Source organism: Propithecus coquereli, unplaced genomic scaffold (genome assembly GCF_000956105.1).
Source record: "Propithecus coquereli isolate 6110/MARCELLA unplaced genomic scaffold, Pcoq_1.0 Scaffold84, whole genome shotgun sequence".
Classification (NCBI taxonomy): Eukaryota; Metazoa; Chordata; class Mammalia; order Primates; family Indriidae; genus Propithecus; species Propithecus coquereli.
The window spans coordinates 2187335-2199817 of NW_012154618.1; the positions used below are offsets into that span (position 1 = coordinate 2187335).

At 51.1% G+C, this 12483-nt stretch overlaps 1 protein-coding gene across 1 annotated transcript in view; it reads right to left on the bottom strand.

The window, feature by feature from the left end:
• Nucleotides 1-4218: 4218 nt before the first annotated feature.
• The window catches only part of VWA2 (von Willebrand factor A domain containing 2), a 29119-nt gene continuing 20854 nt past the window's right edge, over nt 4219-12483 (bottom strand). The window contains exons 8-11 of the mRNA XM_012663889.1: nt 11142-11197; nt 8834-8941; nt 7039-7611; nt 4219-5068 (exon numbers count right to left, since the gene is read on the bottom strand). Of these exons, the coding sequence (XP_012519343.1) occupies nt 4461-5068; nt 7039-7611; nt 8834-8941; nt 11142-11197 (1345 nt within the window). The 3' untranslated portion in view covers nt 4219-4460. The remainder of the gene's footprint in view (nt 5069-7038; nt 7612-8833; nt 8942-11141; nt 11198-12483) is intronic.

A 12483-nucleotide genomic window follows, 5' to 3' on the forward strand; every position in this document is an offset into this window, starting at 1 on the left:
GTGAAGCCTGGTAGAACTATAAGGCAGTAGCCTAAGCAAAAGACTTTAAATCAAGTAACAAAGATAAGCTGAAAGAAGATGTTTAGTTGGCCCTTGAACAATAGGAGTTTGAACTGTGCAGGGGGGTGGGTGGGGCTAGTTATATGCAGATTTTCTTCCACCTCTCCCACCCTTGAGACAGCAAGACCAACCCCTTCTCTTCCTCCTGCTCCTCAGCCTACTCAAAGATGATGGCCTTTATGATGATCCACTACCACTTAATAGTAAATATTATGTTTTTCTTAACATTTTTTTCTTTAGCTTTTTAAGAATATACAATACATAGAACATACAAAATATGTGTTAATTAACTTTCTATTTTCAGGAGGGCTTCCGGTCAAGGGTAGGCTATTAATATTAGTAGTTAAAAGTTATACATGGATTTTTGACTACCCAGGGCATCAGTGCCCCAACCTCTGCATTGTTCAAGGGTCAACTGTATAATTAACAGTGTACCAAATACACAGGAAACATCTGCAGAAACTGATCATACACAGGTGATTGAGTATCAATACTTGTAGATGTTAAGTTTCACTCCTAAATATTTCCTGGGGAAAAAAAGAAACAGCAATACTTAGAGGGCCACCTAAGTAGTAAATAAGGCACAAATGTGTTTATTAAAAAAATGACAAAACCAAAATCTGGTTCATTGAAAAGACTAATACAATAAAAAAGGCAACCTAAGGAAATATAAGATAGCAGAACTGAAAAGAAGGCCTTAAGTACAGATACTGACTAAATAACAAGAAAATACTGTGAATATAGCATAGTGAAAGTTTGAGAAATACGTGTTCTCCATTTAAAGTCACTGTAGCTCTGATACCAAAAGGTCAACACATATTGCAAGAGAAAAAGCCAAATCTCAATCTTGGACACACACAAAAAATCTGAAATATTGGCAAATGAAATTTAGCAGGGTTTATAGAAAGATGTATCATGACCAATAGAGTTTATCCAAAAAGTCGAGAATGGTTTAATGAAAATATGCAAATGGTAATTAACTGATTAAATCTCAGCACTCATAATAAACACTCCTAGTTATCTAGGTAACCTGACAAAGCAACCCACAGAAAACAACAATGGTGAGAAAGTCCCTGTAGTCAAGAACCAGATATGGATTTGCCATTACCATGACTTTTTGAAGTATTATTCTGGAGGTCCTAGGCTATGCAAAAAGGCAAGAAAAAGAAGTAGTATACAACTTTAAAAGGAAGAGAAAGCTATCATCATTTTTTAAATGATATTTCTCTAGAAAAGCAAGAGAAGCAATTAGAACTAGATTATCCAGCAAGATGGCTGCAATTAGGATCATTCAGAGAAAACAGATTAATGACCTATCTGCAATGTTTTAATTTTTGCAAGGAGAATAAATTTATATATTACTTGTATAATTAAAGCTAAAAATTAAAGCTAATTTCTTTTAAATGAAAGAAAAAGGCTTGGATGGTTAGGCCATAACATGGGAATTCCCTCTGCCATGGCACTGGAAAAAGTTGAACTATTCAGTGGCACTTTCACTACAAAAGGTTTAAAAAAAAAAGTCTCAAGGGCTGGGGCCCCAGCTCCTAAAAAGAAACAGCGAAGGCCTGTGCTACGTAAGCCCAGGGCCCATGGTTTATTGTGTCTTTTCAGTCCAAGTAATTCAAATAGGTCATCCCCATATCAGCCCTGAACAAGACAAAGAACCTACAATATAAAATGATTAAACTGCTATCAATTTAAAGACAATAGATTCTTGTAATTTCCACATCACTGATCAGCACATGCCAGATGGGCGTGTGATCCTGCCCTGACGTTGCCTTCTATGAAGGACAGCGAAATGACAGGAAATTGACTGCCACGACAGTGCTCTGTACACCAGACTTAATGTCTGATAATATCATGGTGATACAAGCACTTATCAAAGTAGCCTTGAACTTTCATACATAAACCATTATGTTAAAATATCTATAAAGAAAAACCACGATGAAGTCTCTGGATTTATGTCCGAGCTCCACGTGGATTTCTCCTGAAAACCCAACTCTAAACAACATGACCCTGCGGAATAACTGATTCCTAAATATGGCAGGGGTATCCAGTTTGCTAGAAAATATTCCAAATAAGCCTCTCTGCCACATAGGTACAGATATTCCTATTAAATAAGTAACCAACGATATTTCTCGAAACATTCCTTTAAAAACTAGGTGTAGAGCAAAACAAAAGCCTAGACAGCATAAGCTCAGTAAACCTGAAAAAGCAAAACCTCTATAAATTTCTTTATCCTATCTTTGTTTAAAAATTCTACTTTTCTTTGCCCCACTAAAAGGAGCGTAAGGAAAGAATTCAATAAACACCCCATAATTAACCCCTCCTAAGTTGACTCTTTTAAAAGGAAGCCCCTCCAAGGCGGTGCTGCCCAGTCCTCAGACCAATTTCACGGGCCCCTCAGGACCTGGGCTGTTAGCACACTCAGCCCCTCCCCCATTGTCAGACAAGCTGGTTAACTGGTCACATTCCAGTCTGGGCCCTTTCCAAGCCCTTGATGCAGTGACCAGAAGTCACAAATGCCACTCACGCCCCTCTTCAAACCCAAAGCTAATGCATCCCACATCTTTGGGAAAGTGGAAAAGTGCCCCCTTTTCCATCCTGAAATGCCATCGCCTCAGTGGTTCAAAGGATGCTCTAGTAAATACCTTTTGCTGGGCATTACTGTCTGAAAAACATTCTGTCCAGCACTTGCTATGGGTAAAGTGAACCTCAAATAGGCCATCAAATTCCTCTGGAGTCTCCAGGACCCCTGTTTACCCTCAGGGGAAAGGTGGCAGGTGACATACCCTCTGCAAGGCACAAGCAGGTACAGAAAGTCAGTATTTACTTACACATTGAGGGTTTTCAACATCATCGTTCGGGGTGCCTGCAGCTGCTCCCACTGTCCCTAAGCAGCATGGCTGCAGTCAGGACATCCTCTGGGGTGAGGATAGCAACAAGAGAGGGCAGAGCCAGAGGCAGACTCTCTGCCAAGGGCAGGTGTCTTTCATCTCCCAGGGTGCCCAGGTCTTCTCTGTAGTTGCTGGGAGGGTCATGACTCCTGTTCTCCTGCGGGCTCCTGGCGGGAGCCACGTGCCTTGGGAGCATCTCCTCTCAAGACCCCTGGGGAAGGAAGTGAACCCTGAGGGCAGGAGCATCTCCATCCTCCCCTCAGCCGATCGGCAGTCTCGTGGGCCCCTTCAGATCCACTCCCCAGCCTTGGGAAGCCAACCTCTGCTGGTGGCTGCAAACTCAAGGCTCCCACTGGAACTGTCTTCTGATTTCTGGCTGTTCTAACTTTCAACTCGTGAACAGAAGCCACAGGTGGGCCCATGATGCTGCCTGACAATCACTGTCTACATCCTTAATCTGTTCCCCTTCTCTCCTAGACAGTTACTTCTCATCCTCTCTCTCAAGCCTCCAGCACCTCCTCCCCATCTCCTCTCACTGTTCCCGCATATCCCCCCATTTCAGTGAGCAAACAGAAACACTCACCAAAGAGCTTCCACTGGCTCCCACCACACCTATTAGCCCATCTGCCTCTGTGCTGCATCCGTCGTCGTCATCCCTGTTCCCTGCCCGGGGAGGGCTCCCTCCTAGCTGTCAGGATCAGCACCATGGAGTATACTACAGGCTGCACTTATTTACTATCTGTCTCCTACTGGGATGGAAGCTCCATGATACTGCTGCACTCCCCACACCTAGAAGAAAGTCTGGGATGCACGAGGTACCAACTGCTTTGTGGGTGAACAAATCAACAACTGATTCCTTCTGCTGAGCTAATGCCCCAGAACCCGCCTGCAGCTGCGTTCGTGTGACTCGGCAGGACTCAGGATACCACCCCCGGCCCAGGCGCCCGAGCAAGAGCCGCACTCACGGTTCTCGCAGTGGGGGCCCCCCCAGCCGTCCCGGCACTCGCAGCGGTAGCTCCCGTTCTGCAGGACGCAGGTGCCCTCGTTCGTGCACGGGCTGGGCTTGCACAGGCTGACGGGCCGTTTGGCTTCTGCGATGGAGAACATGCCCCCCAGGCCCGGCCTGGGTCAGACCCAAAGACCCCTTCCCTAAATAAGCCCAGTGCCGACGCAAGGCCACTAGAATAGTGTCTCACACGTCTTAGTGCCTCCCTTGGCCCTGAAGCGACAGGTTCATTTTAGGATACCCCTACCTTGCCGGGGGAGTGGGGGGATAATCTAAAAATGTCATCCATTTAAATGGAATGCACAGATTCTCAAGTTTGGGAAGGAGTTATCTGTGTTAGTTAAATTCTCTGCACCTTAGATGTCAAAGGGGGCCGGACAGGCCTCCTGCAAGATTTTATGGAGCTTGGGAGTTGTTAGCACGGGACCTGGCTCGGGGAAAGTGAGTGCCGAGTGGCTGGGAAGAGCCGCTGTCCTCGTAACGACCTACGTGAAGGCTCAGACTGAGGCCGTGCCTCGAAGGGAGCCCCGAGGGTGTGGATTCTCGCACTCACCTCCACATATCCACTCGATGAGCTGGTCCTGGTGGTAGCGCAGGTCTGAGTAAGCTGCCACGTGGATCAGGGAGTCCCGGGGACCCGCGAGCCTCCGCAGTGCCTCTCTCAGGACAGGCCCCACACCCATGACCAAGACGGAGACGCCATTGTTTCTCAGCTTCTGGGCAGGGACAGCCGCGTCCTCCGCCCCCCTCCCACCTGTGAGCATCACCACAGCCTTAGGGACACCAGGCCGGGCGCCCCTCTGGACGGTCATCACCTTGTCATAGATGTGCAGCAGGGCCGTGCCGGCCGAGCCCGCCCCACCCAGGTAGGGGGCCTGGCTCATGGCCCACAGCACCGCGGCCAGGGTGGAATGCGTGTCCAGCCCGAAGGCGGTCTGCACCCGGCTGCCGTACACCACCAGGCCGACCTGCGTCACGTCGGGGTTCACGTCAAACCGGAGGGCACAGTTTCTCACGAAGCTCTGCATCTGAGCGAAGTTCTCGGGCCCCACTGAGGCTGAGGCGTCCAGCATGAAGACAAGGTCCAGCGACTGCGCCTGGCAGCCTGCAGGGGCACAGAGAGTAAGCCTCGTGGGCTCTGCTGGCCGGAGCCCTCGTCTGGACCCAGCTGCACCGTGGGGGCTGCTCTAGGCTGGGCGGAGCCCGGGTCAGCCAGGCCGCTCTGTCTGCTGCAGTCTCCGCCCTCCACACCTTCCTTTTAGTCACAGAACACCCCTCTCCTAGAATATTAGCAGGAATATGAATGCCCAGCTAGACTACATTTCCCAGCCTCCCTCTGATGGGATGTGATTGGGCATAATTATGCAATTTCCAAATTTGAACTTGTGCAATTTCAAACTTGTGCAAGTGGAAGCTGCTTGCCTTCCACTTCCCCTCTCCCCCTTCTTGCGGGCTGAGAAATGGTGACCCTGGACCTCAAGGTGGAAGCCACAAGGCAGCCAAGCCACCCTGCTGGCCTAGGCCACTCACCTCTGAGCTGCATGCAAGAGAAATAAACGTCTGCCCTATGTAAGCCCTTGGGCTTTGGGCACCCTTTGTGACAGCACCCTCACCTGTACCTTCACCCATCCACTGTATACAGGGCACTAATCATACAGTGAGGACACAACAGGCCGACACCGGCCCTCAGCAGGCTGGCAGTCCAGAGGGACGGATGTGAAATGAACACAGAATTGCAAATGGTGTGAGCAGCGTCGGAGAAAGCTGGGACTCTGACAGAGACCAGCAGGGCAACATAAAACCGGGAGGAGAGGTCAGGGCTTCTCCATGAAGGTGACATTGCAGCTAAGAACTGAGGACGAGCAACTGTGAGCCGGCCGGGTAGGGTGGGGCAGGGGAGGGGTGCTCCTCAGCCAGGGAGGCGGTCTCTCCCGGGCAGGGGCTGCAGACAGGCCCGCAGGGGCCAGACCACAGACAGCTCTCAGAAGCCAGTGGAAGGAGTTTGGGTTTTACTCCAAGTGCAAAGGGAGCCACTGGAAAGGTCTAAGTACAGAGTTAGAGAATCTGATGCTCCCATTTACTGGCTTTTAAAAACCATTCCTGCACAAGGAAGGAGTCTGAGATGCTGTCGCAACCACACAGCGCCCAAGGAAACAGGCTGACTGAACAAGATGGGATTCTAGAACAGAGAAAGGACAGCAGGTAAACACTAGGGACTCTAGTAAATAACAACGTATCGATATTGGTTCATTAACTGTAAGGACGGGCCACAGTGATGTCGGTGTTAATAAGGGGAAACTGGGTGTGGGGTGTAGGGAGCTCTACTATTGTCACTTTTTTTCAGTGAATCTACAACTATTCTAAAGCAAAACAAAAGACAAGGGGAACCTCACAGGAGGGCTCTTGCCTTGGGGACAGTGGCATCAGCTGAGAAGCTGAATCCCATGTGCAGCTTCCTAGGCCACCTTCCTACGAAAGAACTCAGGGAGCCCATCTCGGGCCATGGGCCAGGTCCCTGCCCGCTGCATGGCAACGTCCACTCCTGGGGCAGCGTTCCCCAGAGCAGCCTCCGATAGCGGGTCGCCAAAGAAACCTCGTGGCTTGTGAAACAGAACAGAATAGAAGAATGTCGGAATGCATCCCGGGCAGACAGGATAAGTATCATCTCAGGAAATGCTTGTTTCAGCTGTGGGTGTGTGCGTGCGTGCGTGTGTACTGGGAATGCATTTCCCTCTGTGGGTTGCCATCAGAGAAGCTGGAAAGCTGCTGCCCTAGAGCGTGCTTAGTAGATTCAGAGCACCTTGTTAACAACAATAATAAATAGCAACACCTAAAACTCGCTGGGGGCTTACTCTGTACTGTGCATACTGCTTGTCTTACTCCTCACGAAGAGCCTCTCAGGAGGTGGTACTGTCCGTCCCACTGTAGTGACAAGTACACTGAGAAGCTGCCGTGTGGCTGTGCACAGAAGAGTGGGCTGTGGGTTCAGGCCCTGGCACAGGTGCTGGGCGAGAGTAAGTGGTGACCAAAAGGAGGAAGGACCCGCCGGCCCTGGGCCAGGTGCCGGGACCTTACCTGGCTGCAGCCGGCTGCACAGCTTCCCCTGCAGCTCCGGGATTTGGTTGAACAGGTCCTGAGGGTCTGTGTAGACCATCACGTGCTCCGGGCTGCCCGTGATCTCCTCCAGCTCTGCCCTCACGGCCTCACTGCCCACGCCCAGCAGGAGCAGCTCTCGGGCCCTCGCGTGACGTGCCGGGCCGGCCACCTCGTCCTGCGAGTGCGACTCAGTAAGCAGGACAACCACTCTGCGTGGTCGGTGCTGGCCCGTCCTGGTGGCGCTCCCAAAGCCGCGCTCTGCCGCCTGCCGCAAGGCACTGCCCGTCAGGGTGGGGCCGCCACTGAAGGGAATGCCGTCGAGGCTCCTGACCAGGTCTGGCACGTCCTGGTACTCCCCCACGGGGACTGCCACCAGCAGCTCCCTGCTGTACCTGGCCACACCCACTCGGGCCTGGGAGTCCTCACTCAGCACGGCCTGCACAAACCGCTTCACGAAGGCCTTGGCCTGCAGGAAGCCCTCCAGAGTGGTGCCCGCGGAGCTGTCCAGCAGGAAGAGGACGTCGATTCTGCATTCCAGGCTCAGCTTTGGGGCTGCCAGAATCACAGCGACACCCCCTGTCATGCTGTGGCCACTGGAACTTGCAGATGAGTCCCACCCAAGATGCCCAAACACACGTGGGCCGGGAGAAACTCCCAGGAGAGATGGGACAGAGAAACCGGGGCCAAAGAGGCTTAGGTGACCACGAATCATCACAGAGTTAGAGACGAGGCCAGACAAGCAGCGCTCCCGGCCCTCCCTACGAGTCTCCATCCAAGCACTTTTTAAAAAGAAAAATGGCATCGCTTTTATAACTTTTTCCCATTATGGTTAATGCTTTTTGTGTCCTGAGAGGTCTTTGTCTAACTCAAGATCAGGGAGACATGCTCTTTTGTTTTCTTCCAGAAGCCTCACTGCTTTGCCTTTTACATTTAAGTGTGTAATCCCACTGGAATTGATTTTGGGGTAGGCTGTGAGGTACTGTGTCAAGATTCATTTTTTCCAAATAGATCTCCAATTAACTCAATGCCACGTTTTTTTTTTTTTTAAGTTATTATTTAACAAGACTTTGCATACATAATCTTATTTAAAACTCTCAAGCCTATAATCCTAGCACTCTGGGAGGCTGAGGCAGGAGGATCACTTGAGGTCAGGAGTTCGAGACCAGGCTGAGCAAGAGTGAAACCCTGTCTCTACAAAAAATAGAAAAAAATTAGCCAAGTATGGTGGCATGTGCCTGTAATCCCAGCTACTCGGGGGGCTGAGGCAGGAGGATCACTTAAGCCCAGGAGTTTGAGGTTGCAGTGAGCTATGACAATGCACTGCACTCTACCCAGGAGTGACACAGCAAGAGTCTGTCTCAAAAAACAAAACAAAATAAAAAACTGTCAATCACCCACTGAGCTAAAGCCTATCATAATCTTCATTTCATACCTTTAAAACCAAAAGGGGTTGAGGCCCCTTGCTCCACTTTCATAGAAGAGAGGAGAGAAGATTCTGCCCAGAACCGGGACCCAGAGCTGGGTCGGCTCTTCAGGTTGGCTTGGCAGTGCTCAAACATCAGGGTGGCCATTCTACAGCTGATAAGCCAGGGGCCACTGTCCTACCCAGAGCTCTGCCACCAGAATTATTGGTTCATGGCGCACTCAGCGGCTGCACCGCATGGGACGGCAGACCGGTGGTGCATCTGGAGAGCCATCCTGCAGCAAGAAGGCGGAGCCCATCCCCCACCTGCTGCCCAGTGGCCAGAGCCCTAGGAGGCCCGTGCATACGTACCGCAGTGAGCCTCCCCTCCGAAGGCCAGAGGGCAGAGGCAGTGGTACCTGTCCAGTCCTTCCGGGACACACGTGCCTCCATTCTGGCAGGGCTGGGAGTCACAAGGGCCTGTCAGAGAGATGCCCATTAACAGACATGTACAGCACAGAGGGGTGCAGAGATGCGAGTCCCGCAGGCCACCCTGCCCCACCAGGGGCCAACCCTTCCTTCCCACCTGGTCTACTAGGAACCCTGCGGCAGAGGGGGCAAGAACTAACAAGTTCCTAAAGGAGGGGCTGAGCATGGTGGGTAAGGGACACCGAGTGGTGGGTGTGGCAGGGCCCTGTGTGAATTACAGGCTCATTCAGGGACGTGCCAACAGGACGTGGATCTTGGCTCTGACCCTGGGAACACCAGCCTTGATCACCCACAGCTGCCTGGAGGAGCTCAGGGCAACCACGGCGAGTAACTGCTGTTGGAGGTGAGCTTGACAAGGACCAAGAGCTCAGGGACACTGCGGAGCTGATGGTGCCCTTTCTTCTACACTCTGCACGTGGAGGTTCTCACGGCCTCTGCATCCCACACAGCAAAGCATGAGCCTTTGGCCCCTGCAGTCGGATGCTCAGCAGTGAACGTGGCCTCCCCCACTTCCCCGGGGCACCTTTACTGACTTCTCCAAGCTTCGTACCCTCATCTAAGAAGGGGTGACGGTCACTGAACTGGTTCCACGGTGTTACTGTGCGGATGAAATGAATTCATCCAGAGAGAGTCCCAGCACAAAGCAAACACCCCACGACAGGTAGTAACAGCATTTGGTTTTGGATCTGAGGTGCGAATTCTGAGTGATGCCTCTTCAAGCTGAAATTTTACACAGGAAACCACAGCCTATGTCGAAATCGGGCCCATTCTGAAGTGTCTGATCTCTGATACCCTGCAGTCAATATCTAAGCTCCCTGCCAATTTCTTTACCAATTATTACAAAATGCCAGCAAAACCACATGACCTGCTTCTCAGGGTTACAGAGAACAATCAGGACCTTCCTGAGCTCATAGGGTCCAAGGACTCGATGAGCAGCTCAGTGTGGTTGCTATTAGGATTGGAGATTTCTGTCCCTTTTGCTTAAAAATGTAAATATGTTACTTGGTGGTCACTTCCTTATAACTATAGACTTTTCAAAGGTAGAAACGGTTGAGGCTAACTCTGGGCGCCTTGCTGGGCCTGCTCTCGTGTCAGCCGGAACATCGTGGAAATGACTGGGGGCTCCCTGACAGCAGCGACAGTGGCCTTTAGTTGAGCATCTACTATGTGCCAGGTACTGTGCTGGCCACAACATATGCATGCTCTCCTTTCACTGTCAAAACAATCCTGTGACATAGGTACTGTAAAAAAAACAAAAAAAACCATTTCACAGATGGGGAAGCTGAAAATCAACAGGTAGAAGTCATGTGCTGAAGGTCAGGCAGTTGGTAAGGGGCAAAGCTGGGACTCAAACTCAGGTCACTCTGGTTCCAAAACTGAAAGTCCTCCAACTCTAATTTCTGAGTGGAAACAGCCCCAGCGTTAGAGCCTCCTATGCTTCAGAGGCCAGTGATGCTGGAACTTTAGAACTGTGGAAGGGGATGCCGCAGGGACCACCTGACCGCAGGCAGGAATGCTCGTGACCCGGCCGTGCGCAACCGCTGGGCTCTGCTCTGGGAAGCAAGGCTCCTGGCCTCAGCAGGGTGGCAGATCCACACAACTGACACCTACACGCTCGAGTGCAACTTCCCACTCCTGGGCCCAGGTAAGGGACAGTGCGGGCACACTGGGGACTATGAATGATGCAGACGGTGTTGGAAAGTCCTCGAGTTTGGGATTTTACAGCTGAGGGAGCACGTCCGCGGGCATTATCCACTGAGGCTTCCCTAGCACCCCATGTGTGATACCCCCCATCACGCAGAGGAGGGAAATGGGGATTCCAGACATCGGGCAAACGTCACCCCATTTTATAGAAGAGGACACCACTCAGGTGTCTTGCCCCGAGTTTGGCGCTGGATTGGAGGCTGTCTGCAAAGCTGGTGCTGAGGGCCTGCCCTTCTCTGCTTCTTCCCGATGCAAGGAGGCTGGGTTAAGGGGAGTCATTCCAAAGCTGTCTCCCCATTCTCAGTGAAAAAATTCCACGGGGCAAGAAGGAATGAGTACAGCACGAGCACACTCCTCTGCCTCCCAGACGCCCCATCCCTCTGCCCTGGAGCCATGCCCACCCCCTCCCTCTGCCCCAGGATTATAAATGTCCCTTTACAAACCCAGGGCCCAGAAAGAGCTGGCGAATGCTACAGGCAGACCATACCTGGGCAGGTGGTCCTGTAGCAGGTGGCAGGGTGGGTTAGGAACACTCTCTTCCAGCTACAATCCAAGGAAACAAAAGAGTAGAGAGATCAGAGGTATAAAGGGACGGCAGAAACCTGGAAGATTATTTACAACACTAAAAGATGATATAAGATTCCAGTGCACAAGTGGGCCAAGAAAGACTTCCTTGTTTTCTTTCTTGATTCTACCCTAACTTTTATCTGCACACAGAGTAAGGAATGTTTCAAACTACCCAATTAAAAAAAAAAAAAAGATAATATAAGCTTTCTATTGTATTAGAAGTTAGAGACATCTGTGTGTAAAATTCCAAATTATGGAAACAGCATTTTATTATAGGTTACTTTCTGAGGCCCGCAATACAGTGGGGAGAAAAATCCTGGGAACCAGATTCTGGCTGTGTGACCCCAGACATGTTACTTTCCTTCTCTGATCTTTAGTTCCTTCTATACAGTAACTCTATCTGCAGTTTTCACCTGCATTCCTTGGAGGTTCAATGGAGAGAGAAGAGGACTGACAGACCAAGGTGCCAGCCCTCTGCCACTGCCCCAGCCCCATCCCTTCATCCCAAACGTGTGTGCTTCTGTCTGGTCCACGCAAGTGTCTACACGAGGCTGCGCAGCTTAAGAAGATTTGCAAACCACCAGACTTGTTGACTTCTCAGGTCCATCTGAGCACTAACATTCTGTAATAACACAACGGCCACCATTCCCAGGGTGGCTCCATTGTTCCCTTGAACCCACAGCCACCTGAAAAGACGGTTATCTGCATCTTGCAGATGGGGAAGCCTGAAGTCCTGCAGTTACGGGAATGCAGCAGACCACTTGACTCTAGAGCCTGCACACTTTGTCCCTGGGCTTCACCTCCCGCCTCTCCCGAGTCTCAGGGGCAACGTACCCTGCAGGGCAGGAGTGGTTTCTCCTCCGGTGGACAGAAAGCCTCACTCTTGGTTGGATGCAGCTCCTGGGATGGCCTCACCTAAGACTTGGGCCTTGGCAAAAAAGTTCCCTAAAGTCCTCCAAAAAGGGCTTCTTCCCACAAGACCCCACCCAGGCTGCCCCCCCAGAGGCAGGCTAATTGGGCTCACTTCTAGGGCTGGGTCTTTCCTGGGGCAAAATGGGATAAAAGCTAAGTCAATTAAGAACTCAAGGAATTGCTGAAATAAAACGTATGCCACGCTGCCAGCTCATTAAAGGGAAATCTTCCCTGCCATGCCTGTTCCTGGTGACCTCATAAAGTCTGGGCCCAGGAAGCTCCGGGGGCCCAACTCCCTCCCCTGCAGGCCCCTGAGAATCGGGGCTGATGGATCAGACGCTGTGGGCAGG